This window comes from Ochotona princeps, chromosome 1 (genome assembly GCF_030435755.1).
Source record: "Ochotona princeps isolate mOchPri1 chromosome 1, mOchPri1.hap1, whole genome shotgun sequence".
NCBI lineage: Eukaryota > Metazoa > Chordata > Mammalia > Lagomorpha > Ochotonidae > Ochotona > Ochotona princeps.
The window spans coordinates 119,195,810-119,222,396 of record NC_080832.1 but is presented as its reverse complement, the minus strand read 5'-3'; the positions used below and the strand labels follow the sequence as shown (position 1 = coordinate 119,222,396).

Here is a 26,587-nt window from a genome sequence, read left to right as displayed (position 1 = left end):
CACTAATTAGAGGGACAGGAAATGACAGGTTCTACTCTTTCTCAAAGGAGAAAGCCGCTACAGCTAGGACCTTTCAAATCTGTGCTCCTCAGAGTAGCTTCAGCCCCTATGGCTATGGCTTACCCAAGGGAGAGTTGGTTTCCCCAGCTATAACAGGGAAGTCCTCACTGATGAAAACTTTACAAAATCAATTTAACGAGAAATTCCTAACATTCCTAAAATGTTGTTAATGAACTAAAAACATACATATGATCTAGAAAGCAAGCTACTAAAGCATCAAAGGGAGAGAGAGAGCTAAGAGGACAGGAGAACTGACAGCATTAAGCATTTTAATGAATGAACAATACTATGAGAAATATTTCAAGACCAAAAATACTAAATGTCAGAATAGATACTACATAAATAATAGACCATTTTGTATAGAGAAATTCTCTTCAAACTTTTTTGAACTTGTGCTTAGAGTGGCGAGATTGGCAGCAATTCAGAACTGTTGAACTATTAAAACCACTTGAGCAGGACCCTTGGAGCATGACCCACACTGGGGACCTGGGATGGGTGGGAGACTAGGTAGGGCTTCTCCTTTTATTTCCCTCTTTACTCTAGATGCAAAAAAAGAAAAAAAGAGAGAAAGAGAATGTGGAAACAATGGTCTTACCCACTTTCCTATAGCCCTTGAATCTTTGTGCCCTAATCAACTATGTAAAGATTATCAAAATAAAATAATAATTTAAAAAGAACTTTACAACAGGTAGCCTTAATGTATCTCTCCTACAAAAACTGGCTGGTTCATCAGAATTCCTTTTCCTAGTAAGTACCAGAAGACACTGGTGGGATGTTAAAAGTATTTTCAAGAAGAAAAGTTGTGAGATAAAAATTTTGTTTCTGCCTAAGCCAGTGTTTTCAAGTTCTAAACATACACCACCATAATACGTAGCAAATAGGAAAGAGATTTTCAGCTATTCTGGGACTCAGAGGATTATTTAAGTTCTCCCTGTCCTCATGCATCCCACTCCCCCCAAACAAACAAGCAAACAAACAAACAAAATAACCTCTAATGGAATATTTTCAGCAAAAAGATCATGAAGTGTCAGGGGAACAGGAATATCAGGGCTAAGCTATAGCAAGCAAGAGGTACACTCCCATGTTCTAGTTCCATGTTAGCAAGACTGCCTCCTAATACAACCCCCTGTGCACCTGAGTTGTCTCACCCTCATTCTAGACCTTGAATTATAGCCAAACAGCAGCAACAAACATGGCACCCAATTGATGAAAATCATGAACATGCGGGAAAGATTTAATGTAAAATGAATACATTGATTGCTAAGGGTTACAACAAAATTTCCACAGTCACTGACAAAACGCAGGAAGCTGCACTTGAGTGCGGTAGTACACTGTCTCAACATGGCAGCTTACTCTGTGTATAAAGAGAAAGTCAGTAGTTGATTCTTTTTTTCTCCCTGTATTTTTAACTGGAGAAATAAAACATTGATGAATCTAGGTGGCACAGCACAAGAAAAAGCAATCTTCCTACAAAAGAAGACTTGGAGACATAATCCTATAAGAATTAATCTCTTCAATAATTAACTAAAAATAAATGAGCTATATGCTTAAAATTAGATTATTGGGGATTAAAAAACGAAGGACACGAGGTCGTGCAGAACTGAATATTTTATTATGGCAGCAGGGAGGCCATCATCTTGTAGGATAATGTGCTGAGAAAAAGAAAATGAGGGTTTATATACTTTTACAAAAGCATGGTGCAAGTGGAGGGAAAACAGGTGTGTGGGGTACATATTCGCTCAATTTCCACAAGGTCAGAATAACCCATAACAGTTCCAAGCACAGGGTAGATAAGTAGCTCTACTGTGTGAGTCAAGGATCAGGCAACATTCCAAGGGAGGACAAAATATCAAACACCGGGGGGTAGGCCTTCCATGACTGCAGGCCTGTACATAGCTCTTGTACATCACAGAAGGTCCCCTTTACGTCTCTCTTGGAATGCCTGTCAAGCATCCATATCACTAGACTCATAAGAAAAAGGGGAAAATAACAAACAATAAAGCTAATAAGACAATAAAATAAAATCACAAATACCTTTATGCAAATTAAGTACTATGTGGTCTAATTTTGGCAGAAAGAGAACAAAACGCATCATGACAGAAGTACAGAAGGAGCAGAAACTTCAGATATAATAAAAGGAATGTAAGAAGAAAGTTTAATACAAAGTTTAAAATTGTGTATAAAACGAATTACACTTCAAGGTAACACAAATGATCAACATTGGCAAATCCTTTAACGGACCAATAACTATGATCGATACTGAAAAGGATTCTCCAAGAAGTCTCAGAATGGCTTTAAGGCTCTTGTAGTTTTACAAATCAATGCTTTCAATCCTTGAAATAATGGTAGTAAATTTAAGAAATCCTATTCTAACTCATCTTTTCCAGTGTTAGTAAGAGCAAGTTTCCTTTCTTTTTATGAGATGGGCAGCTGCCTAATATCTAAACATGATTGACACAGAAATTACATGAATGCACATAGAGCAAGGCTCCTCTATCAGCACAGCCATCAGAGTCCTAAAAAAATGACTAGAGAATCAAATTTTGCTGTATATAAAAGAATGCTCAAGGGAAATATTATCCAACACTAAGGAATATGTTAAGACAATTCATAATATTTAATAATCAAATGGGAAAGGTAGGTATTATCATCATTAGGTGACAGTAAGCTATTTGAGAAAATAAACATAAGAAGTAATGTAAGAAGTAATCCTTTAGGGATTGGGGCAGTTTAGAGTGGTGAATTAGACATGTTTCCAATCAACTTACAATTACATCTCTTTTGAATCTATTACGAATTGTGAATGACAATTCTTCAAACCATCAAATAAAGAAAGTCAAAAGAGAAAACATCCAAAAAAACATTTTTTTCTAAAGATACAAGCATGTAACTTAATTTCATTAATTCAGATAATTTAAAAATCTCTTAAATATGGATGCAATAAGTCAAGAATCAATCAGAATAGTTGCTCAGAAAGCCTAGACATACAAGATTTATTTATTTTGATTGGAAAGGCAAATTCTTTTTACAAAGAGGAGAGACAGAGCAAGAAAATCTTCCATCCATTGGTTTACCACCCAAATGACCACAATGGCAGAGCTGAGTCAATCTGTAGCTAGGAGTCAAGAGCCTCCTTCAGGACTCTTACATGGGCATAGGATCTCAAGCCTTTGAGCCATCCTCTGCTGCTTTCCCAGGCTATTAGCAGGAAGTTGGATGGAAAGTGGAGCAGCCAGAACATGAAGAGGAGACAGCAGTGCTTGGAGGTGGAGGATAAGCCAGTTGAAACCATTGTGTTGGCTCCTTTCAGGATGATTAGAAACTCATTAACCTTGTAGTATGGGATATTGGGCTTTGATTCAGAAGCAGACAACACAGATGGTCCCACTACCTTTCTTTCTGCTCTGATGTTGTAGATCCAAGAAGTGACAAGGGGAAAGAGAATAAGGGAGAATAAAAAACAGAGGGCCAAAACTCATTCCCAACTTTCCCTTTGGTTAGATCTGAGACAAAGAGAAATGAGAAGCCTGAAATGGATGCAAGTTTAAAATTACTTTAATAAGCATTGTACTGTTTACACACATAAATATGTAAATTAGCAATATGTGAGTTCCACAAAGTGAACACGCTCAAGTCTACTTGGCTAACATCCAAGATGAGAAAAAGACATCATCAATACCCTAAGAACCAATCTTAGGCAACTTCCATCCAATCACTTCTTGCTCAAGGAAAATCGCTAACATGACTTTTGAAACTAGATTAGTTGTGTCTTTTTTTAAGCATTCTGTACAAATTGTTATAAGAAGGTACTCTGTCTTCTTTCAGTGTGTTCATGGGACCCACGATGGTGTTGAGTATTAAGGTCTGTTCATGTTACTAAGCCATGATTTAGTTACTTATTCTTCCTTTCTCAGGCAATGTAGTTGTTTCCTGTTTGAGTTATTACAGACAATGCATTAGTGATCACTGTTGTACATATGTTTATGAATGAATGCAAGCATTTGTATATAAAATGAGTCATTAGGCTATACATTTAGTTTTGGGAGACATGTCTAGCAGCTCTGCAAAGTTTCTAATGTATGCTCATGTTTACAGTATGAGAAAGTTCCTTTTGATTCACACCTTTGAAAACATTTGCTGTTTTTCCACCTTTATCCATTTTCTCTGTTCTGTTAGGTGTCTAACGGTATCTCATTATGCCTTTGCTTTTCACTCCTGTGATGATTAGTGACATTGAATGTCTAGTTATCTTTTAGACTTTCCCTTTTATGAAGTGTCTGTCTAAATCATTCTCCATTTTTCCATCGGGCTGTCTGCTGCCTTCTTTTTCTTCCATACATGATCTGCTTATCCATTATTCTACACCCTCCTTGATTTTCTACAAAATTTCTTTTGGTACATATTGCGAATACCCAGAAAGCGGAACCAATGAGTCCTCAAGTGTCTTTCTCAAGCCCCAATGCTCCGTTCTCCTCAGTACAATGACTGTTGATTTGTATACAGAGATTGTCTTCACTTGCTAAATTAGCCCAAGCTTGCTTTTAGTCCCAGTTATAGTGGGACTAGAAGTTTTCTCAGTTCTAATCCCAGTTCTACTGCAATCTTAAGTATGATAATCATTTCTCTAGAAAAGCTGTAGCAAAAAAGAACCAGCTGAATGTGTAGAAAATGTGTTTTAGCGGTAAAAGTCAAAGTCAGTTCCTGCTGGAGTGAGAATGAATCCTGAGAAAAATGTGTATTTTGGGGGAAAGTCCAAATATCTTTTTCTACTTTTAAAAATTATCCATGGGAGATTTTTAACTTCTCTCATGTATTATGTTTTTTATATCTACGGTCCCACTGTCTATCATCTTTACCTCTGATGCCTCTGCCTCTCCCTTCTGTTGCCATTAAATGTCTGAAGTTTCTCACTGTCCCTTCTGGAAGTGTCTGCTTTCTCATTCTCCACCCCACCCCACATCCACCTTTCTTTCCAAACAAGTTTCCCAAGGCTCCCATCTCTGCTCCTGGTTTCTAGGTAACCTCATTGATTTAATCTTTTCTTGGCAATTTTCCGGTGGTCAATCTTCTGGACTTCATCTAGAATAAGTAAATGTCTGCTCCTCCTGAAGAAAATAATTTCAATCTAATTAATCTGAAAATTTAATTTTAGCATGTGGATTTTAATAGAATTTAATCACATAAGTGAGCATCCAGCTTTCACAGTGTACAAAAATAAGATGTAAATTCTATGAATTACAGTTTAAAATTCTGTTCTCTGAGCTCTGTAACATATGGCTATAAATCTCCCCCATGAAACCTTCCATATGAAGGCACTTATTAAGGATTATTTTCACACAGATGTTTATTCCTCTAGTATTTTCCAAACAAAGAGTAGTTCAAAGGCAGTAGGAATAGACTTTTTAAATTTGTCTGGCAGTTGCCAGGCTTGCCTGTAGCTTAGAAATTCTCGGAGACTCTATAAACAATTAGCAGCATATGGACTTTCCCTCAAACCAGGCACCCAGGCACCAGTGTGGTTCAGAGGTTCCCTGGCAACTTTAACACTTCAAACAAGAGCTGAAGACTGTTGTCTAGGAGCAGGAAAGTGAACAAATGGCAGTGAGTCAAAACTGTTGGGACGTGAATGGTCAGTTCTACGTTTAAGTCAGCCACTCTGCGTCCTCAGAGACGGGTGAGGGGCCGCTCTTTGGCCCAGTCTTGGATTTTTGCTTGTCCAAACGTGAGATAAAATACCAAGCCAACCATGTTGACAGCAGCAGACAGGAAAAATACATTCCTCCAACCAGATGCAGAATCCTAGACACAAACAATACATTATTATTGACGCAAGTTCCATCCTCATTACTTCTGGAAATCTTTCGTTTTAAAGGGGGCAACCATGATCACAGAGAGTCCAGGGAACAGTTGATAGTGGCCACTTCACAACACAGGTCATCAAACATCATAGGAAACTGATAGAAACAACAAGGTTCTGAAATGCACCTTGGGTTCTGAATTGGGCTGGATATTTCTTTCAACAAAAAATAGATTAAAATACACTAACATATTCCTGGAAATCTGAATTTTTGCCTTCATGAAAATAAAGTGCTATTTATATTCATTTACAACTATGCCTAAAGTGGTAGTTTAAAGATCTCATGTTTGTGCTTTCTCTTTTGTTTTGGCTGTTCATGTCTATCACAACATGAATATCACAACGTAACAGGAGTCAGATTAGTTCTGCCACTCCTTACCAAGTTGTGATAAACAATAGCTCATTTCTAGCACAGTGCATTCCTAGCAATGTGTTAAGAAATAAGTGAGGAAACTAGATTGCATTGAGATGAAATAAAAATAAGGCAGTACTTCTTTTTGTATAAGAGAACATGTGTCCATCTTTCCAGCCCAGCCTGGTTCTGCCTCTTATTCAACACTTTTCAACACTGAGCAAACCTCATAGTCCTCCCACTCTGAAGAGTCTCCCAGCCACTGTCTTCTCTGCCATACTTAACCTCTCTTCAAACTGGCCTTGTGACACGTCTCCTGATATGATTTTTTTTAAAACTGGAATTATTATGAACAAACTTGCCATGGCATTCCTCTTCTGTCCTCCCCTGCAAAAGTCCCCGGTTTTCAGCTCTAACATCCCAGACATGCGCCATTCACTCATGCTGTAATTCAGACCTTTCCATACTTTTGTACCTCTAGGATGTTATACTTGCTGCCTTATGTGCCCAGACAGCTCAATCATCAGTTACCCATCTGTTCATTTTGAGAAATTTGGCTATGTTTTTCTTCTGCTTGGAAACCTGACCTTACCAGAGTCTGATTTAGAGGTTCCCCCAAATACAAGAATTGTGTAGAAATTTATGCTTGCACTCCCATCGGACCACACCATCCTTGATAGCACAGGGTGTGTTTCCAATGCCTAAAGCAGTACTTGCAAAGGTTTGATAACATGTCCAACCTGACTGATAAGGAATCCAGTGGCTGTGGAAGAGACGATTCCTGCGATGAGGCCGAATCCCCTGGAGATACCCATGAGGAAACTTGCGTACCTGTGGGGAGATGAGTTTACACAGAAAGCTGGCTGTGGTTTCTGCAGAAACTCAGCTTCAGGGTAGTGCTGCTTTAATGGCAAATGCATAGTACCTAATGTGATCCTTGGTTCACCTAGAGACATTTATTATGCTGTGTCTACCAACTTTGAAATCACTTGTCCACTGAGTCAGTAACAAAATTTTTTTCTCCCTGGACACTGGGTTTCTCTACCCCAGTGCTCAGCTTGGGTGATGTTTCCACAACAGGCAGGACACAGACTCTGAGGCCAAACTGCTGTGGTCCAAATCCTGTCTCTGTCTGTGCATGACCATGGCCATACCACTTAGCCTCTATGTCTCAGTTGCCCCATTCACCCTGCACTAAGGAACAACAATAGCACCTATCTGATGTAGTTGGAGGATGCCATATGTGGCTATATGAGAAGTCCTTGGCTAAAAGCAAATACATAAATATGGTGTAATATGGAACCTTTCCAAAACACTTATCTGTGGGCCTTTGTCCAAGGTACACGGTACAATCTCTGATCAGGAAACTTAAGAAGCTTTTCCTCTAAGTGATTACAGCCTAGATTTGGAACTGTTGTTCAAAAAATATCACATTAGCTCCTGGTCACATACAGACATTTCTAATTAATTGTCATTCCTTCATCTTCCAGTGCATGTCCACATGAAAGAGTTACGTAGTAACAACTGAGGTCAAACACCTCTGGAAGGATCTGGAGGAAGGGCTACAAACAGGTAAAGCACTTACCTAGGAGCAATATCTAAGGTGTTGATGATAAAACCGGAGTCACACAAGTTGCTGGTCCCAGGAATAAGTATGAGCAAAACAATGGTTGTCACATAACTGGAAGCCACGAATGGCAGGGCCACAGCACACAGAGATGGAAGCAGGAGCCCTAGGCAACAAAGGATGTACTATGGGGACTTTTTAGATCACACATAGCAATGGATTTGTTAACTGAACCCGCCCAACCATCCTTACCTAGGGATGAAAAGAGTTTGCGCACAGTGATTAATCTGAGAAGATTTCTGGACAGAAGGAAGTCTGCCAACTGGCCACCTAAAATTGTACAGCTTGAAGCAGCAATAAAAGGCAGGGAGGACAAAACCCCACTCTGAAGGAAGGAAATTTATACAGAACAGTTAGGGAGGTCCAAGGGCATTAAAATCAGTTACACAGACCAGCCTTTTGCCCATCCCCAACATTCTAAATTGTTCTGGGGGAAACAACATCCTTTCTCATACTAGCAGATGTGGTCTCAAGTGAGAAGACCAGCACCTGACTCTCACTGGTCTCCATGGGAAAGAATATGAGTTCTAAGAGAAACTGTAGAATCTGCTATTGTAAGAGTATACATAATTTTTTAAAGATTGGTTTATTTTTATTTGAAAAGCATAGTTACAGCGAGAGAGAGAGAGAGAGAGATTCCATCTGCTGGTTCACTCCCCAAATAGTCACAATGGCCACAGCTGGGCCAGTACAAGTCCAGGCACCACAATCTTTCTTTAAGTCTCCCATGTGGGTTCAAGGGCCCAAGCATTTAGGACAACCTCTGCTGCTTTTCCAGGCCATTAGCAGGGAGCTGGCTCGGAAGAGGAGCAGCAGGTACTCAAATTGAAACTCATCTGGCTTATTGGTGGAGTCTTAACCCGCTACACCATGGAGTTTGACTCTATGTAGCATAATGTTTAGGAATACTAAAGCACAACAGTTCTACCACTTAGTGGTTGTGTTAACTAGACAAATTAGCTCACCTAAGTGTTCCATTTTTACATCTATTAAATGACAATCATTGCAGTACCTCTTACAGTGTCCCTGTGATGGCTGATGCAAAACTGGAATGTAAAAGGCAGTACTGAACAATTTCTCTTTTTGCCCAGTGTTCTCATTTTCACAGAAGTACAAGAAGTATACTCACATCTCTGATGTTCACATGGAGCACGGTGCTGATGTACGTTGGGAGGTATGTTATGATTATGGTGCATAACCAGAAGTGGCTGAAAAACCCAGTGAAAATGGCCCAAAGTGGTAGGCATTTAACCATAGCCTTTATGGGGACAGATCGTCTTGGAGAACTGGACTGAAAGAAGATATTTCATCAGCATGGGTATTGGAACAGGTCCAGTGGCACCTCTCCTGTGAGTGCCACACCTGTCCTGGAGATCTGGGCAGGAGTGCACTGTACCTGTTGAGCCAGTGAGGACACAATGTATTCCTTCTCCCTGGTACTTATGCATGGGTGATGCATGGGGTCATCATAAATCACCATGAACCACAGGAGACAGCAAATACAGCCAATGCTACCTGGGAAGCAGGGACAAAATTAGTTTTGGGTGGATTTGTTCTGGGGAAAGAGAGTTTCCTGTGAGATAGCTTGTCTTCTCCCCATCACACCATCAATTCTACCATAAGGACATAAAATTTTCCATTCCTTTTTTTTTCAATTGTTGTACAAGGCTTCCTTTTCCCTTCATGCTTTCCAGAGACTATCTCTCAAATATAGAGTTGCTTTTGTCAGCTTCAGAGCCTTCTAGAAATAGATTAAGCTTGGACACTGGATATCTGACAATTCTTCTAGAGGCTCCAATCATTTTACTGCTATGTGTTTTTAGCAATAATTCTTAATGCACACATTATTGTCTTCTTTTGGAAGACTAGAACAGTTAGGATTGAAGAAGAATAGTAGTCTCACATATGTGAACCAACCTTCCATTAATGAATGTGGTAAAGAAAAATTTTCCAAAGCATTTGAAAAAAACAGTGCATTTGCATTTAGACCAAACATCCACTATGGGTTTTCAGAATAAATACTTTTTGACAATGTCTGGCTCACATGTGCAGACCAGAATGATCACTAATGAGAAAGTTTGAGCTATATTGAACAACACCATTTAGCACTAACAATGATACTTAATGGAAACTTGTTTCATTACTGGGACTTGCTATTTGAAGAAGATTCTGTGTGAAGATTCTGAGGGCCAATGTCCTTTAAATTTTGTTAACTTCTACATTCATCCATTTTTTCCTGTTAAAGCTCAAAGTCAGGCACCATGATAGTATCAAAGTGATAAATTACATGAGCTATATACTGTGTTCCTTGTTTCAACCATTTCACAGTCTAGTAGACAAACGAAACAGTGAAATAAATAATTACATGCCAACATAACTTAGAGAGGAAATATCAGTAAGGATCACAGAAAGGAGAATTACTAGATCTGATGGGATAAGATCTAGACAAGTCCATGAAGAACGAGCCAGTTGATTTTATTTGCAGGAGTCACCCATGGAGAAGATGTTAAAGACATCTTTAACAGAAACAATAATAATGGTTTAAAAGACACAATGTACTGAACCAATGTTGCCATCTTAACTGCATATAGCACCTAGCCTAGGCATGTCAGAGGTGGTGGCAGAGACTCTACTGGAAATGCTGAGGGCAGAAGAGTCATCATTGATTTCTCAAAGTTGGACCACATGAATAGACAGCCCCTCTGGTCTATTTATGGGCTTCCCAAGCCACAAGCAGGTGTTGAGTCAGTTGTTGGACCTGATTAAAAATAACCTATTCTCATTCTCTGTCATCTTGCACTTGACAAGGACGTTTTCTCTCTTCTTGGAGGAATGTGAGTGATGTACTTGCCAACATAAGGACCTGGGATGTGAAGGCATTTTAATTCAAGAGGGAGTGACTCACCAAAGATGTAGAAAATAAAAGGCCAGCCCAAGGCCTGTGATATTAGTCCCCCCACACAGAGGATGAAGAAGGATCCAAACGCTGCCCCTGAAGAGAGAAGGAATAAAACACCAATGAGCGTAATGAAAAACTGGGACAGGACATTGTGAAAACTGCATGAGGGCAGAGCATGGAATCCTGGGTCATGAGAGGATATCTTCTTGCTCTCAGAATCTCCTCCAATAAAGTCGTGAAGTAATTAGACAGAATAAACACTTGTGATATAGCCTTTGTTTCAGTGGCTCTTCTGCACCAAAGTGACCAAATCCTTTAATTTGTCTCAGAAACAGCAAGTACAGCTTCCCACACAATACAGTATGGAATTGGAGCAGAAAAGGAAAGGTTTACAAAAGTTGGTAAGAGATAGTCCTTGCCTTGAGGTGCCTTGGTTCAGTTGGAAAGAAAAATGTGAACAAAATTTGCTATCACAAATGCCATACAATGTATACTTCTGAGCCTACATCTAAATTGATACGTATATGTATGTGTAAGAAATGCATCTCACATAGCAACAAAACACAAGCAAACATGCCTAAACACTCATTCACACAACTGCCCCCCCATACATACATCAAACACAAGTTTCAGAATCTGTATTGTGGTATGATAAAGCTGCCTCTTTGCAAAGCTAGCTAGCATACTTATAAGAGTGCATGTCAGAACCCCTGCTGCCACGCTTCCAATCCAGCTTCATGCTGATAAACCTAGCAAGGCAGCAGATGATGGCCCAAGTACTAAGGCCCTTTTTTAATCATGTGAGAGACCCAGATGGAGTTCTTGGGTCCAGACTTGGGTCTGACCCAGACCTAGCTGTTACAGTCACTAGCTGTTGTAGTCATCTTGGAAGTGAACTAGTTGATGATAGATCTTCCCTCCACCCTTTCTCTTTTTCTCTTTCTATTGTTCTGCTTTTCAAAGAAATCTTTAAATGTTTCATGATTCAATACTTCTTCCATGTGCAAGGCACTCCATCATTTTTTTTTATTCTAGCCAATTTTCTATTTTCTAGTCTATTATTCTAGCATATTTTATTCATTTTAACTTTGCAAAATTCAGATTTGACCCAGTACATTATCTGTAAGACCCATTAATGGTTCACAATTTTTAACTTAAAAAAACAATGCAGAATATGAATGGAATAATGAAACTGCAATGCACAATGGAGTTACATATGTGGATACGTTAATGATCCTTGTAATATTTACAGACTGCTTAGATGAGCTAAGCAGGAAGATAGGTGGAATTTTGTCAAGGGACACAGAGGCTGGTTAAGAGAGAACTGTTTAGGAGCAGGAGCTGGTGGGAGTAGAGCTGAAGGGAGAGGAAGTGCAATTGTGTGTGGCTAACAGCCACCATCTGGAATCTTGCTTGCAGAGGGGAGGCAAGTGAGAAGCAAGAACCTGACGGCAGAGCACATTTCTGCCCTGAAGGATCACTTTAGGTTCTCAAGCGGATTGACAAAAAAGCCCCATCTTTTTTTTTTCAGGATTTATTATATTTTTATTGGAAAGTGAAATATACAGAGAGAAGGAGAGACAGAGAGGAAGATCTTTTGTCAGATGATTCACTCCCCAAGTGGCCGCAACGGCCAGTGCTGCACTGATCCGAAGCGAGGAGCCAGGAGCCTCTTCCAGGTCTTCCACGCGGGTGCACGATCCCCAGAGTGTGGGCTGTCCTCGACTGATTTCCCATTGCCACAAGTAGGGAGCTGGATAGGAAGCAGGGCCACCAGGATTAGAACTGGAGCCCATATGGGATCCTGGTGTGTGCAAGGTGAGGACTTCAGCTGCTAGGCTACCCACAGAGTCTGAAATATCCCATCTTTAAAAGGTGGCTTGACTTTGACAAGAAAAGAGGATTGGGAAGACACCAAGCTGGAAAAAACTGTAATAGAGGGAAGTAGGAGGGCTGTGGTCAAATTCAAGTCCCCAGGATGAGGCTGTGTGCTTTACCCAAGAGTAAGACGCTCAACAGAGTTCAGTTCTGTTGTTCAAGTGTATTTTCTCAATGTAAGGGTACTCCAAAAAGTGCATGGGAAGGCAATTTTAGGACAGCCCAAAGCTTTGAGACCCTGCCCCTGTGTGGGAGACCAGGAAGAGGCTCCTGGCTTTGGATCAGTTTGGCTCTGGGCGTTGCGGCCACTTGGTGTGTGAATCATTGGACGGAAGATCTTCCTCTTTCTCTTCCTCTCTGTGTATCTCATTTTCCATTGGAATAAATAAATAAATCTTTAAAAAAAAAGAACTTACATGGTGAGCTCTCATTAATCTATTTGGCTTTCTCCCTCTTCTTTCATCAACTTGCCTGATACACAGGAAGAAGGAGATGTACAATGAGACAGTCCACACAGCTGTGACCCACATGTGTGTACTCACCCGACCCTGCAATGCTGGTGAGCTTGCTTCGTTCAAGTGGAGGAGCCCATTTTGCCCAGATTGTAAACTGACCTGTCCATGCCATTCCCTGAAAATAAAAATCACAACTTTTAAGCTTTCATCACTTTCAGGCCTCTATTTCCCACAAAAAATGAATAAATGTCTGGATACCTGTGCCATGCCCTGGAACGTCCGAATCACAATGACCACAATCACTCCGAAGTCAGCAGCCAATGGTGTAAAAAGTGTGAGAAGAGATGAGATCAGCAAGCCAGCACCAAGCATCTGTTTTGCTCCAAATATTCCTGCTAAGTATCCACTTGGGATCAGGGTCAGTATTATCCCATAGCTGATGGAGCTAAAGATAATGCCCTGAGTCTCCGGGCTCCATTGATATACAGAAGCCTGGGGGAGCAGGAGGAAAGGATGGGGGAGGGAGGAGAAGAAGAAAAAAGAAAACTCTTTGCTAAGAAGTCCTTTTTATAAAAGTCTACTTTTGGGTTGTGGTGTAGCTCGTGAGTGAGGTTGCCGCCAGCAATACCAGATGCCAAAATGGGCAACGGTTCAAGTCCCGGCTGCTTCACTTCCAAACCAGTTCCCCACAATGGCTGGAGAAAATCAGCACAGCGTAGTCCAAGAGTTTGGGTCCATGTAAGAAATGCAAATGAAGCTCCTGATGCCTGGCTTCAGCCTGACTTGGGTCCACAAACTGAGAGAGAGAGACGTTCCATCTCTTGGTTCACTCCCCAGATGATTGTAATGGCAGAGGCTGGGTTAGGCTGAAGTCAGAAACCAGAAGCCAGGAATTTCATTTGATCTCCCCCAGGGGCGGAAACACTTGCGACATCTTCCACTGCTTTTGCAAGTGCAATAGTAGGAAACTGAATCAGAGCTTGAACCTGAGCCATGTGGGATCCAGCATCACAGGCAGCAGCTCTACTTGTTGCATCACAGCACCCAAAATAGATCTTTAAAAAATAAAAAAGTCTACTTTATAGCCAAAATTGCTGGGGGATTTTCAGACTATACCATATTTATTTTAGTGACGACTAGAAAACAAGCAATTAGACAAAAACAAAAGAAAAATTCCACCCAATCACATCCCTCATGTGCTTCTTTTAAGAAAAAAAAAGAAATTAAAAAAGATGAAGAAGATGATTTTGCAGCTGGATGACAGGAAGAAATGGAAAGAGCCACCGAGAGCTGTCTCATCTGTGAAAGATTTCCTTTAACAGTATATGGAAGTGATGTGACATTGACTTGTGGCTTAAAGAAAAAGAGCCAACTTGACTCAACTCTTATCAAAATCAGGCCCTAATGAAGAAACAAAATTAACTCTGGGGAAGAACTAAGTTTCCAAAACACATATACAAAAGAATAAGATCTCATTTTTCTTTTGCTACAATTCAATACATAATTTTTAGTGTTCTCCTAGATATATGTCATCATGATTAGACAGCCAAAGAATATAAAATATAACATATTTTATCTATTTAAAATAGCTATAAAGAGTACAAAATATGTAATAGATATAAGGATTAAGATTTGAAGATGATTATAGGTGAAACAGGGGACTGTGAGAAAAAAACAATTTGGGACAAGTCCCAGGAAGGAAGCAGCCTTAACCATCCTTTTTAGAATGGCTATGATTTAGATGAAGAGGAAAGCATTAGGCTTTGTGGAACAGCAGATTAAACTACCACCTAGGGTGATGCAACATCCCATAAAAACCCCCATTCAAGTCCTCACTGCTTCACATCTGATCAAGCTCCCTGCTAAGGGATCTGAGAAAACAGTGGAGGATAGACCAAGTGTTTGGACTCCTGCAACACACATGGGAGACTAGATGGAGTTTCAGACTCTTGGCATCAGCCTAGCCCAGCTCCAGCTGTTGTGGCCATTTGGGGTGTGAGCCAGCAGATGGAAGATCTCTTTCTATCACTGTCTCCCCTCTCTATGTAAATTGGCCTTTCAAATAAAAATACACATTTTATAAAAGCAAAATAGGAAAAAATAAACTTCATTCTCATTGGAGAAAACAGCAAGCATGCACTCCCAGCATTTTGAATGATACCAAATGATCAGACACTACCAGGGCCTTCATTTACTCAGACAGAAACTTTCCTTGGGTCACTGATGATGGGTAGGGGAATACTGAGGAGCAGGTCCAGAGTCTGGAGGTGCACAGCATGTCTGGCAACTAGAAAGTGTCCTGGGTTCCTGAACACAGGCATGTAAAAGTGTAGGCATGATAATGGAAGGGTAAGTGGAAGCAGGGATACCACTAAAAAGAAAACAGGGTTAGGGGCTGACACAGTGTCACACCGACTTAATCCTCTGCCTACACAGCCAGTAGAGAATATGGGCACCATTCTCTGTCCCAGCTGCTATACTTCTCATCCATCTCCCTACTAAATTCCTGAGAAATCAGCAGAAGATGACTCAAGGCCTGGAAACCTGCACATATTTGAAAGATCCAGAAGAAGCTCCTGGTTCCTGGCTTCAGATCAGCTCAATTCTGGCCATTGTAGTTATATGGAAATGAACCAGTGGGTGAAAGATCTTTTTCTTTGTCTCTCCTCTATGTAAATCTGCCTTTCAAATAAAAATAAGTAAATCTTTTAAACAGTAAACTGGAACTAATTTATTATGAATTATATTGATAACGTTAGGAATGTACAGTCATGATAAATACTTTAAGGGCTAATTTTAGAACTAAGATATGATCACAATTCTCCCACAAATATAAAGTGACTATGCGGCAAAGATTTTATTGAACTCATTCATTAAGGAGCGTTTTAGTAAGATGCTACAACTTCAAAAGAGAATTCACAAGAATCGTGTATATACAAGCAGTTCTGAACTAAATTGTAAATAAATAGCAAAATACTTTATTCAGCTGGAGGAGGGAGGGGGATGTGATGAATGGAGGAAAGTACAGTTGATTTTTCAAAGGACAGAAGTTATTTGCAAAGCTACAGATAACAACAATTTCAACTTCTTATACAAAACTTGCAGGGTGTAAGTAACTCAAAAGCAAGGAAAGGTTTAGAGATTTGAATAGACTTAGACAACCAGAAGGATGAGCCTACACGTAATTTGTTTTTCAGTGGACAAGAGCGAATTTTTCACTGTTTCATTTTTAGAATTTTTACATTTTTATTTAGTTCTCCCACCTTATAATTGTATTATATATTATATATATTATTATATAATTATAATCTCAAAAAAAGTTATTACTAGAGAATTGAAAACAGTGTCTCAAAGAAAAATAATCTCAGTTCTTTTTAGCTGTCACTGATTCTACTCTGCTAAGTAAAGATCCAAGATTTTCTCTCTCTCTCTCTCTCTTTTTCATTTTCCATAAAGAATCCTGTTCTCCATCACACTTACCCTGGTATTAAACTCCTTGATGGGTCTGCTTGGGTTACTGAGGGTGTCTACAAGAGGGTCTTCGAAGGAGGCATTGGGCAGATCGAGCTGCTGGGTGCTGTTCACCATGGCAATGATGGCGATGCTCAGGCTCACTCGCTGGGTTATCATGGTGAAGTTGGAGAAGTGCATGATGAGAGCCAGCCCATAGCGTAAGGAGCAGAAATCTGGACCTGAGCAACACAGAGGTGTGTCAGGAGCATGCTCACAGACACCACCTGCTCCCATTTCTTCCCCCTACATCAGGCAATCTCATTGTGTGTTTTCACCTAAGTCAGGGTAATTCCAATCCTTTCTTGTTGAATTCTTTGGCTGGCTTCAAACCAATCTGCCATGTTACAGCTAAGAAAAGCAAACATGGACTTCTTGGACAAATTGTGGGAAGCAAATAACAAACAGTGGAAAAAACTAACTGCAAGCTGCTCATGTCATATTGTTCCAAAAATGAAATGCATAGTGAAGATGGTGACAGAGTCAATCACAAATTTTATCTCTGGGCTGCAAGTCAGTGGTCCATCCTTCTGTTATCCTCATTAAATTACCACAAAGTTTAAACATCTACACATAGGGAGCGCCTTTGAATCAAGTTAACTGCATATCCAGCATTCTGTTGTAAACCATCTGATTGGTGAGCTATAATTGAACACTTTCACAAACACCTTGGTGTAATGTTCACTGGAAATATTTTGTGGGTATCATTACCCTACCTTCATGTATACTCAACTTAAAAAAAAAAGCTGGCCCAGGTTGTGGCATTGTATGTTTCATACCATATGGGTTCTGATTTGGGGCCTGACTTATTCCACTTCTGATCCAGCTTCCTGCTATGGGCCTGTGTCATTCCATGATCTGCCTTTCAATGCTTTATTCTTATGCAAACAACACATTAATTTAAACTCCACTTTTGTCACTAACTCACACACTAATTCACAGATTCACATTCAGTGCTAAGTCTCTTATCATCCGCCTACCCAAAGTTCCCTTGAACTTAGTCTGAGGTCAGAAGGCACATCCTGAGGTCCTAAGGTCCTGAGGCTGCTGCGCTTACTACATATAGGTCCTGGGAGAGAGGACAAGAGAAGCACAAAGGGGAGGCAGTCATCACCCAAGCCAGAGTGGTATGAAAGCTGTGCCAGGATTGTCCTTTGACTTGAGCTCAGAGCACCTGTTTCTCACTGAGCTAGCTGAGAGCAATTTGCCTGCTCAACTAACTAAGCCCCTTTTCATACCTGCTGGGGCTCCATCTCTTCTTCAGCTTCTCTCGAATCTCCTCTTAACGGATTAGTAAGGGGGTGGGGCACTGAGCATTCTATCTTGTTTTACGCACCTTATGAGCTAGTCCTAGTTCACAGATAAGTCCTGACATGTCTTTCAGTGCTGCTCCTTAGTCTACACATAACTACATTTCACTAACTAATATTTCACACATTTTACGTACAGGTTAAACAATATGTCAGTTAATATTCGAGATATTTTACATTTTGGAAGCATGGCAATATGCAATTTATTTTTAAACAAGTTCTGTTATTATGCTCATCACAACCTGGAAAAGCAGCAAAGACAGACCAAGTGCTTGAGCCTTTGTATCCAGGGAAACCTGGATAAAGCTTCTGGTTCCTGGATTCATCCTGGCCCAGTCCTGACCATTGTGGCCATTTGAGTCAACTAGAATATGAAAGATCTGTCTTTTCCTCCTTTTCTCTGCAGCTACGTTTATTTATTATATTTATTTTATTTATCAATTACAAATAAATAATTCTAAAAATAATGCGTAGCAGGTGCCAGGTGGTAGCCTAGTGACATGGCCTTGCATGCACCATCAGGATCCCATATAGATGCCACTTTGTGTTCCGACTTCTCCACTTCCCATCCAACTCCCTGCTTGTGGTCTGGGAAAGCAGTGGAGGATGGTTCAAAGCCTTGGGACACTGCACCTGTGTGGGAGACCCAGAGGAAGCTCCTGGCTCCTGCCTTTGGATTGGTTCAGCTCTGGCCATTGCAGCTACTTGGGGAGTGAACCAGCAGATGGAAGAGCTTTCTCTCTGTCTCTCCTTCTCTGTAAATCTGCCTTTCCAATAAAAATAAACAAATCTTTTTTAAAACACATGTAGAATACATATGTAGATGAAGTGGTGTAGGAAGAATATTTAATATGTTGCAAAGGGAACCTTTTTTTAAAATATCAAAATGTTAAAAGGACTGTCGTTTGAATTATGCATTAATGTTTTTATGCATATTGGAAGAAAAGTAATAAAAGGAAAACAAAGGGGAAAACTCTACAAACAAACTGATTAAAATCAATTAAGGTTTTATTAAAGATTTATTTTATTTTTTGAAAGGCAGCATGGCAGAGAAAAGGGAGAAACAGAGAGATCTTCCATTCTCTGGTTTGCTCCGCATATGGTGGAAATGGACCTGACTGGGCCAGGGTGAAGTCAGGAGTGAGAAACTCCCATCCAGGTCTCCCATGCAGGTGCAGTGTTTAGATGTTTGGACCATCCTGTGCTGCTTTGCCACGCACATTAGCAGTGAGCTGGATCAGAAGTGGAGCAGCAGAGCTCCTGCAGTGCTTGCAGTAGACAGTTTAACCTGTTCCAACCCCAATGGAAGAAATTTTTAATGGCTAAGTAAGTTGGGGCTGGGGTGGGAATGGTTGCCTTCAAAAGAACAGTTTCCCTGTTACTGTGGATTTCCAGGAGAAATGGCCAGTCCCTTGGTAAGGACATTAGAGCAGGGATTTGTGCATAGGTTGGGGGTTGGATTAAAATGACTTGTATAAAGCTCACTCCTAGGGATTGAAGGATTTAGTGATATGACAGACAGCTCTGTGCAGATTCCTAAGTGAAATGGAAAAAAAAAAAAAAAAAAAAACAGAGTGGGCCTGGGAGTTGAGCTGGTATTGTGCTGAGAGGGCGTGTCTGAGGGACAATGGAAACGGGAGCAGAAGACAGTACAGAAATGTAAAGAGCATCAGAAGTGGCTCTGACTTTTCAATAAGCAAATCTGCAAACGAGCATGGCAACTTTACCTTTCCTGGTGGGAGACTTCTCGTCCATTTAGCTTCTCTGGGAAATGGGACCACACTTTATGGTGGAGTTTCCCTCTTCCCTGAATCCCTTTGATCACAAAAGGCCTTTATCTAAGGAAAAAACACAATCCAAAACATAACACACAGCTACCTGGGGCTAAGGGTGCCTCCTCGCAGCACTGGTGACATTTTGACCCACTACAGCCAACAGATTCAAGTTTTACCACTCACTTCTGCTATGACTTTTGACAGAGAAACTTTTAGAAGGACATCACAAATCTGAGTGATTTACCATTCATTTAGATTCCCAAACCATCTGCTTAATATTCCTCATCCACTTAACATTGGTTAGGTTCCTTTCTGAGTGATACTTTAAGAATTAAAACTTCAAATGCTTTATCTTTATTCAAAGATAAAAAGCCAGGAGTGTAATGGCTGTAGCAGGTCTGAAGGCAGGATCATTAGACCAAACACAAAAGCTGAAAAAGAATATTCCACAGCAATCTGGTCTCCTCTTACAACCATCTTTCCATCTCCTCTGAACAACTGGTCCAGTGTTCCACTGTGTCTTCTTTGAACATGAAGGATGATATCGCATAACACTTATGTGTATTAATTACATTTAAATATTTAAAAAGTTCATTTTGTCTTTGCTACATGTAATGTGGACATTTTATTGGATTGACAAAGTCTACAGATTATTTGTATAACTATACCATATGGAAGCTTTCCAATATAATTATGAATCAACATAGTTGTTTTGCCTGGCACAGAAAACTAAAGACCCTAAATGTGGAAATGTTTACTCTGACATTTATATACCAAACTGTTTTAGGGTATACATACATGAGTTTCTTTCAAAAAAAATTATTTGTGATGCGGAGAGACAGAGAGCAGTCACCTGATGCTTCATTTCCCCCAAACCCACAGTCTGAGACTCCTGCTTGGATAACCAGAATCCTATTACTAGAACTCTCCCCTGCTGACTCCCACGATCTGCACTGGCAGGAAGGCGGAGTCAGGGCCTGGAGGGGGCGTGAACCCCAGACAGTCCAATACAGGACTTGTGTATCTGAACTGCCAGACACGCTCACATGCAGTGCATAGGCTTCCATTAGGTACAGTCCCCATTCTAAGACTGTTGTCATTTTCACCTTTATTCCTAAACTAAAAATTCCATTACCTTAAAAAAATACCTATGTATCATACATGTTCATATCTCATCACTCAAGACTTGGCACTCTTCCTGAACACCAATTTAAAAAGCTGTCTGTAATCCATGACTTAGGAGAGGGATCAGGAGGAAAGACACAAAGAATTTTGTCCAAAAATATACTTGGTAATATTGGTTATGACAACATAGCATCCAAGACAAATGAGCCTAACAGTAACTGCGTAGAAAATTGATTCTGATGGACTGTATTAAAATACTGTGTGCAACTATGCTGAAATGCTTACATTCAAGTGCAGGCAAAGCAAAATGTGCTGTGTACATCCAGAGACACAAATGGGTTCACCCAAGTGCCACCAGAAGCTTATGGACAAGGGTAGTCATTTTATTCTTTGTAATTTCCATATTTATCAGATGCTTTTTAAATTATTATAATTTATACTCACTCTATACCAAGAAGATGCTAAACATTTTTAAAGGAAAAATAATTCAGTGAGGGCAATGTGGCTGTGTAACAGGCTAAGCCTCTGCCTATGGTGGTAGCATCCCAGCATCCCACATTGTAACCAAAACTGGCATGGACACCAGTTCGAACCCTGGCTGCTTCACTTCTTTTCTTTTCTTTTTTTATTTGTTATTATTAAGTGTTTTATTGGAAATATACAGAGAGGAGGAGAGACAGAGAGGAAAGACTCTGTCTCTGATTAACTCCATTCATTGATTCACTCCCCCCAAGGGGCCACAATTGCTGGAGCTGAGCCGATCTGAAGCCAGGAGCCAGGAGCTTCTTATGGACCTCCCGTATGGGTGCAGGGTCCCAAGGCTTTGGGCCATCCTCAACTGCTTTCCCAGGCACAAGCAGGGAGCTGGATAGGAATATGAACCAGCGCCCATATGGGATCCCAGCACATGCAAGGCGAGGACTTTAGCCACCAGACTACCTTGCTGGGCCCTGTGCTTCACTTCTGATCCAGCTCCTGCATATGGCCTGGGAAGGCAGTGCAATCTGGCCCAAACCCTAGGGCCCTGGTACCACATGGGAGACTGAAAGGAAACTCCTGGCTTCAGATCAACCCAACCCCAGTCATTGTGGCTATTGCTCTTGCTGCAACTATGCCTTTTCTGTACAACTAAGTAAGTATTTCAAAATAAAAGCATAATTGTACTTTCTAAGAGCGGTCAGGATAGTTTTTTTCTTTGCCCAGTTTCTCCAGAATTTTGAGGATAATTTTCTCATCTAAGTTTTGAAATTTTCTCTTTTGGTTACAATGGCCCTAAACATAATCCCAGTTGCTGCAGGAACATGTCAGAATGAAGACAGATGTTGGCTGTTGTTCTGCCGTGGACAGCCCTATGTGCTGAACTCATTGCTCCACACTTAGATCCTAACTGACATCACCGGACTCCAACCTCAGAGTTCGGACCATTTTCTGTTTGATTTCCTATGTTATGTAAGATCCCATAATTTGGCTGAAGACAATCATTTAACTGTACACGCAGCTACATTTATTTATAGTCCACTTAAAGCTCTCCCACCAAATTCTCCAGTGAATCTTATACTCTGGTGTCTAGAGCAGAAAGAGACTCAGAGACCCTATGGCCTGAATGTTCATTTTACTGATGAGTGAACTGGGGTGTAGACAGCATGGATTGCTGCTCCAGCCTCATAGCTGACAGAGCCAGCACCAGGCTCCTTACTAACCATTGTGCTGTTTTTTTCCACCTGTTACCATTACTTCCCTTATTGTTATAAGCTTAGTCCTCATATTGAGTTATCTTAACTCTGAATTTAGACAATTTTAAATCAGATTTTCTTCAATTGTTCCAGAAGGACACTTGATGAAGACAACTTTAACCTTTGAATATTACACAAAACACCTGCTTTTTCTTGCTCCCTGTATTAGTGGAATTCCCATCTCCTGTCCTTTCCACTTTCCATCGCTGTCTGATGCACAGGGATGAAAAGCCCAACTTGGCTTCTGCAATTTCAAATTCTACCTTAAATTAGTTTCAACAGCTAATTTCAACGGTTATTTTCTCTGTTCCTTTATATGAGACAAATAGAGAACCCAATCTAACATGTCAGACATTCTACACTGGGGTCTTTGTGTTTTGTGACACAGCAATTGAAATTATTATTCTAAAATATCCACAGGTTATAAAATCATGAGATATGAGCAGTGGTGTAATTAATATGCGCTTAGAAATAGCCAGTTAACTCTTAGCCTGATTGCAAAAAAATTGAGGCCATATAACTCCTGAATCTTCCCATTCAGGAGCGACACTTCTGAATAAAACTCTTAGCATCAAAGTTCTAACTAGTTCAAAAAAGAAGTTGTAACTAGTCAGAGAAAAACTCAATTGAAATGAAGCTAATGGAAAATTTTACATTTAAAAAATAACCTTACAATGAAGTATAGTTTTTGCTTGAGCTAATATGAACAATATAAACATCATGGTTTATACATAGGCTGAAGAGTAGAATTATTTTCATATTCTTCTTAGCCTAGGACTCATTATTTTGGTATAGTAGGCTTTTCATGCCTCTCAGATATCCCCTGAAATCCAGCCTGACTTGCATCATCTCTGTTAGCCTGGTATCCTGGTTTACTCAGAGTAAATGTTACACACAGTTCAAGGAGCATGAACCTGCTGTTCAGAGGGTATTCAGGGACTGGTTTCTGCTGTGCGGTTCCCAGCCTATGCAAACTAGAATCAGTTTCACAAAATCCCTCCGTGTGATTGTTTCACACAGAGCCTTTGGAGTAAAAACAAAGCACAAAACATTGTCATGTAAAATATTATTAATATTAATAGCAGTAATATTAAACAGCCACAGTGATGGCACCCTGGCCCTTTCAGATCCATGTGCAAAGTGGATCTCAGCAGATAGAATACATTTCTCTAGCATTGCTTCTTTTGATTGCTGTTAATTTAGTTGTAAACTTTTCTGTTTGCAAGTGGGATCTTCCAGCCTGGAATCCATAAGATGGGTAGGGAGAGGATGCATTTAGGAGCAATGGGGAAAAGAGCAATTCCTCTCCAAAAATTGTTAATCCAACAGAGACCTGTTTCAACACCTACCTACTTTTCTTAGGGATTAACAGCCCTGGAATGAAGTTGGCTGTTCCATGCGTCAACTCATCTATAAATTTAATCATGTGAAAAGGAAAAGTGCCTTGAGCACAGAGGGTGGGCAATTCTAGCAGGCAGGGTTTCATCAGAAATACGGTACAATGGGATTCTGCCCATCTGGGTACCCAGCTGGTCAAGAGATGAGAGGCAGTACCCATCTTCTTTCCTCCCAGCAAAGACTGCTGTGTCTCTCAGGCTGTGGCTTCCAAGCCAACATGAGCCCAACGGTTCTTTGTAGTTGAGATTTTCTCTGGCTAGGTTGAGAGATACATCTTTGCTGAGTCTTTCTCCTCTGTTTACACCCATATAGCACTTATAGGGACTAATCATAATCCCTAGGTACCTGTTCTTAGCAATATAGCATTCGGTGATCCTCTCAAACAAATTAGTCTTCATTCCTTTGTTCCTGGTCTTTCTGTGTGTAGAAGTAAAATTTTTACACAGAACTCTAAATAGATGCCCTAATCATGGCCCAAAGCTGAACCATGTTGCTCCAGGGCCACAACTAAGCCCACTGGACTCCTTAAGGCATCACAGGGAATGATCACAGTCTCCTTGGAAAATGATCAGCATCCATGGAGTCCATTAGAATCCTGTTAAACCTTGCTGTAATATCTGGATGGAATCAGTTCCCTATTTGGAAAAAACTCTCCCTAGTATTATAAGCAGACACCATTCCCAGATGGAGCTCTCTGGACTGCTGTTAATGGATTCCCTTGACATCATTCCCTTCAACACACGTCTTGAAGCTGGATGGCTGATAAATCAGTAATTGGCATCCTGTCCAAACAGAAGAAAAGTACTTACCTTCACCATTAAACCAGTCTTTTGATCCCTTGATGATAACACTGACTTGAAGGATGAAACAGCTTCTATCGCCTCTTCCCTTTCAAATCATTCTGCAGTGCTTCCCAGGGGTAAATACTGAGCCACGTGGCAGGCAGACAGCAACAGGTTTGGCCCAATGTTCTCAGAGCCAAAAGCCTGCCTTTGGCTTTGCTGTTTAATTTTTAACTTTATTTTCAAGTTCTCACTGACAGAGTGGGTGCCTCCGAAGATATCACTGTGCTTTCCTGCTTTCAACTGTGTATCAACTGCTCAGTCAGCAAATCCTTTTCCTGAAAGGAAACTGCTGATGTGGGAGGAAAAGGAGGGCTCCTGAGATGAGAGAGACAGGGCCGAGCCCACCTTCAAATTCAAACATTTGTTGTGACCTAAGGCAAGTCACATTACCTCGTTTAATTGGTTTCTGCATTAGAAAAAAAAAAATAACTGTTGCTCATAATCAACCGGGGGCATTATTAGACCAATGAAAGAAATATGTATGCTCACTGATGGAAGGGCCTCAACCTGATATTGACCCATTGAGAGTTGGTGAAGCCAGCTGGACTTTCCTGAAGTGTTTGATGCCCACAGCCAATTTGATGACCTTGACCACTTTGCTAACTTCCCAGGAAGTCATTCTCCATATTTTCTTCCTGTTCCTTAACTGTTCTTTCACAACTAGTGTCTGATTCCTGACCCTGGATTTGTACCCTATTCGTGATTATCAATTGTTGGACTGTAGTTGCTACTAGATCTTCAGTCCTTGCAAAATGAGGTGGGGACATGCCCTTTCTGCTTCAATTATCTCCACACTTCCCACTCTCATGAGTCTTACCACATTCCTACAGAGGCCCCTGCAGCAAGCCCCATCAGTCCTCTGTGATTGCTATAATAAATTATCACAAGCTTGGCCTCTTAAAACAACATGTTCCCATTTACTATTCTGCAGATCAAAAATCAAAAAATAACTGTCACAGAGCCAAAATCAAGGTGTTAGCAGAAATGTGCTCCCCCTTAGATGCACTAAGGGAAAATTTATATTTTTTATCTTTTCCAGCTTTCCTTATCTTCTTCACCATCTCTGAAGCCAGCAGCAGACAATCTGCCATTCTTTCTCTCGTGCTCTGATTCTTCTGTCTTCCTCTTATAAGGTCCTTTGTGATTTCCCTGAACCCAGCTCTGCCATCCAGGAAAATCCTCAAGTCTCCAAAACCTTAACTAATCACACAAATAAATTCCATACTGTCATGCAGAGTAGATCCCAGGGTTGAGGATGTGGAAATCTTTGCAGGACATTATTTAGTCTATTGTGTCTACTTTTGAGGAATGGAGAGGTAACAGATAATAGTAATAGGGAAGTAATGGGTAGAATCAAAACAATAGCCAAATCTTTTCTTTTAAAACTCTAGCTAATGATGAATTGATTGAAAAGTTATTATGTATGTGATCAACTAAGAGAAATAATGAACAACGTGATAAATGAAAATGTTTTTGCTGAATCTACCCAGAAAGTGTGATATTTTTCTAAATTTGAGCCAAGGCTTGGTAGAATGGATCCCCTGAACAGAAGTAAAGCAAGTAAGGAAAAAAGAAAGCTGCCTAATGACACAGAAAGATTCAACACACATCTTTTAAAACTGGCATTTTTTTTAAATAGTATTATTCAATAGTTGGATTTTGCAAACTCTCTAAAGGCATCTCGTGGGGACTCACAGTTGTTGCCACAGCACCTGGCCTACAATATGAGCTATTAGCTAAATGTTTCTGATCACCTCAATTCC

At 40.4% G+C, this 26,587-nt stretch overlaps 1 protein-coding gene across 1 annotated transcript; it reads right to left on the bottom strand.

The window, feature by feature from the left end:
• Nucleotides 1-5,478: 5,478 nt before the first annotated feature.
• Nucleotides 5,479-25,017, bottom strand: LOC101533061 (sodium-dependent phosphate transport protein 3). Its single transcript, XM_004598398.4, has 12 exons — nucleotides 24,789-25,017; nucleotides 19,676-19,786; nucleotides 16,609-16,820; nucleotides 13,387-13,620; nucleotides 13,216-13,303; nucleotides 10,802-10,888; nucleotides 9,293-9,411; nucleotides 9,026-9,187; nucleotides 8,089-8,221; nucleotides 7,855-8,002; nucleotides 7,010-7,100; nucleotides 5,479-5,859 (listed from the first exon to the last, which is right to left on the bottom strand). Exons 2-12 carry the CDS (start codon nucleotides 19,701-19,703, stop codon nucleotides 5,725-5,727), a joined length of 1,437 nt encoding a protein of 478 aa, XP_004598455.1. The 5' UTR covers nucleotides 19,704-19,786; nucleotides 24,789-25,017; the 3' UTR covers nucleotides 5,479-5,724.
• Between the last annotated feature and the right edge of the window lie 1,570 nt (nucleotides 25,018-26,587).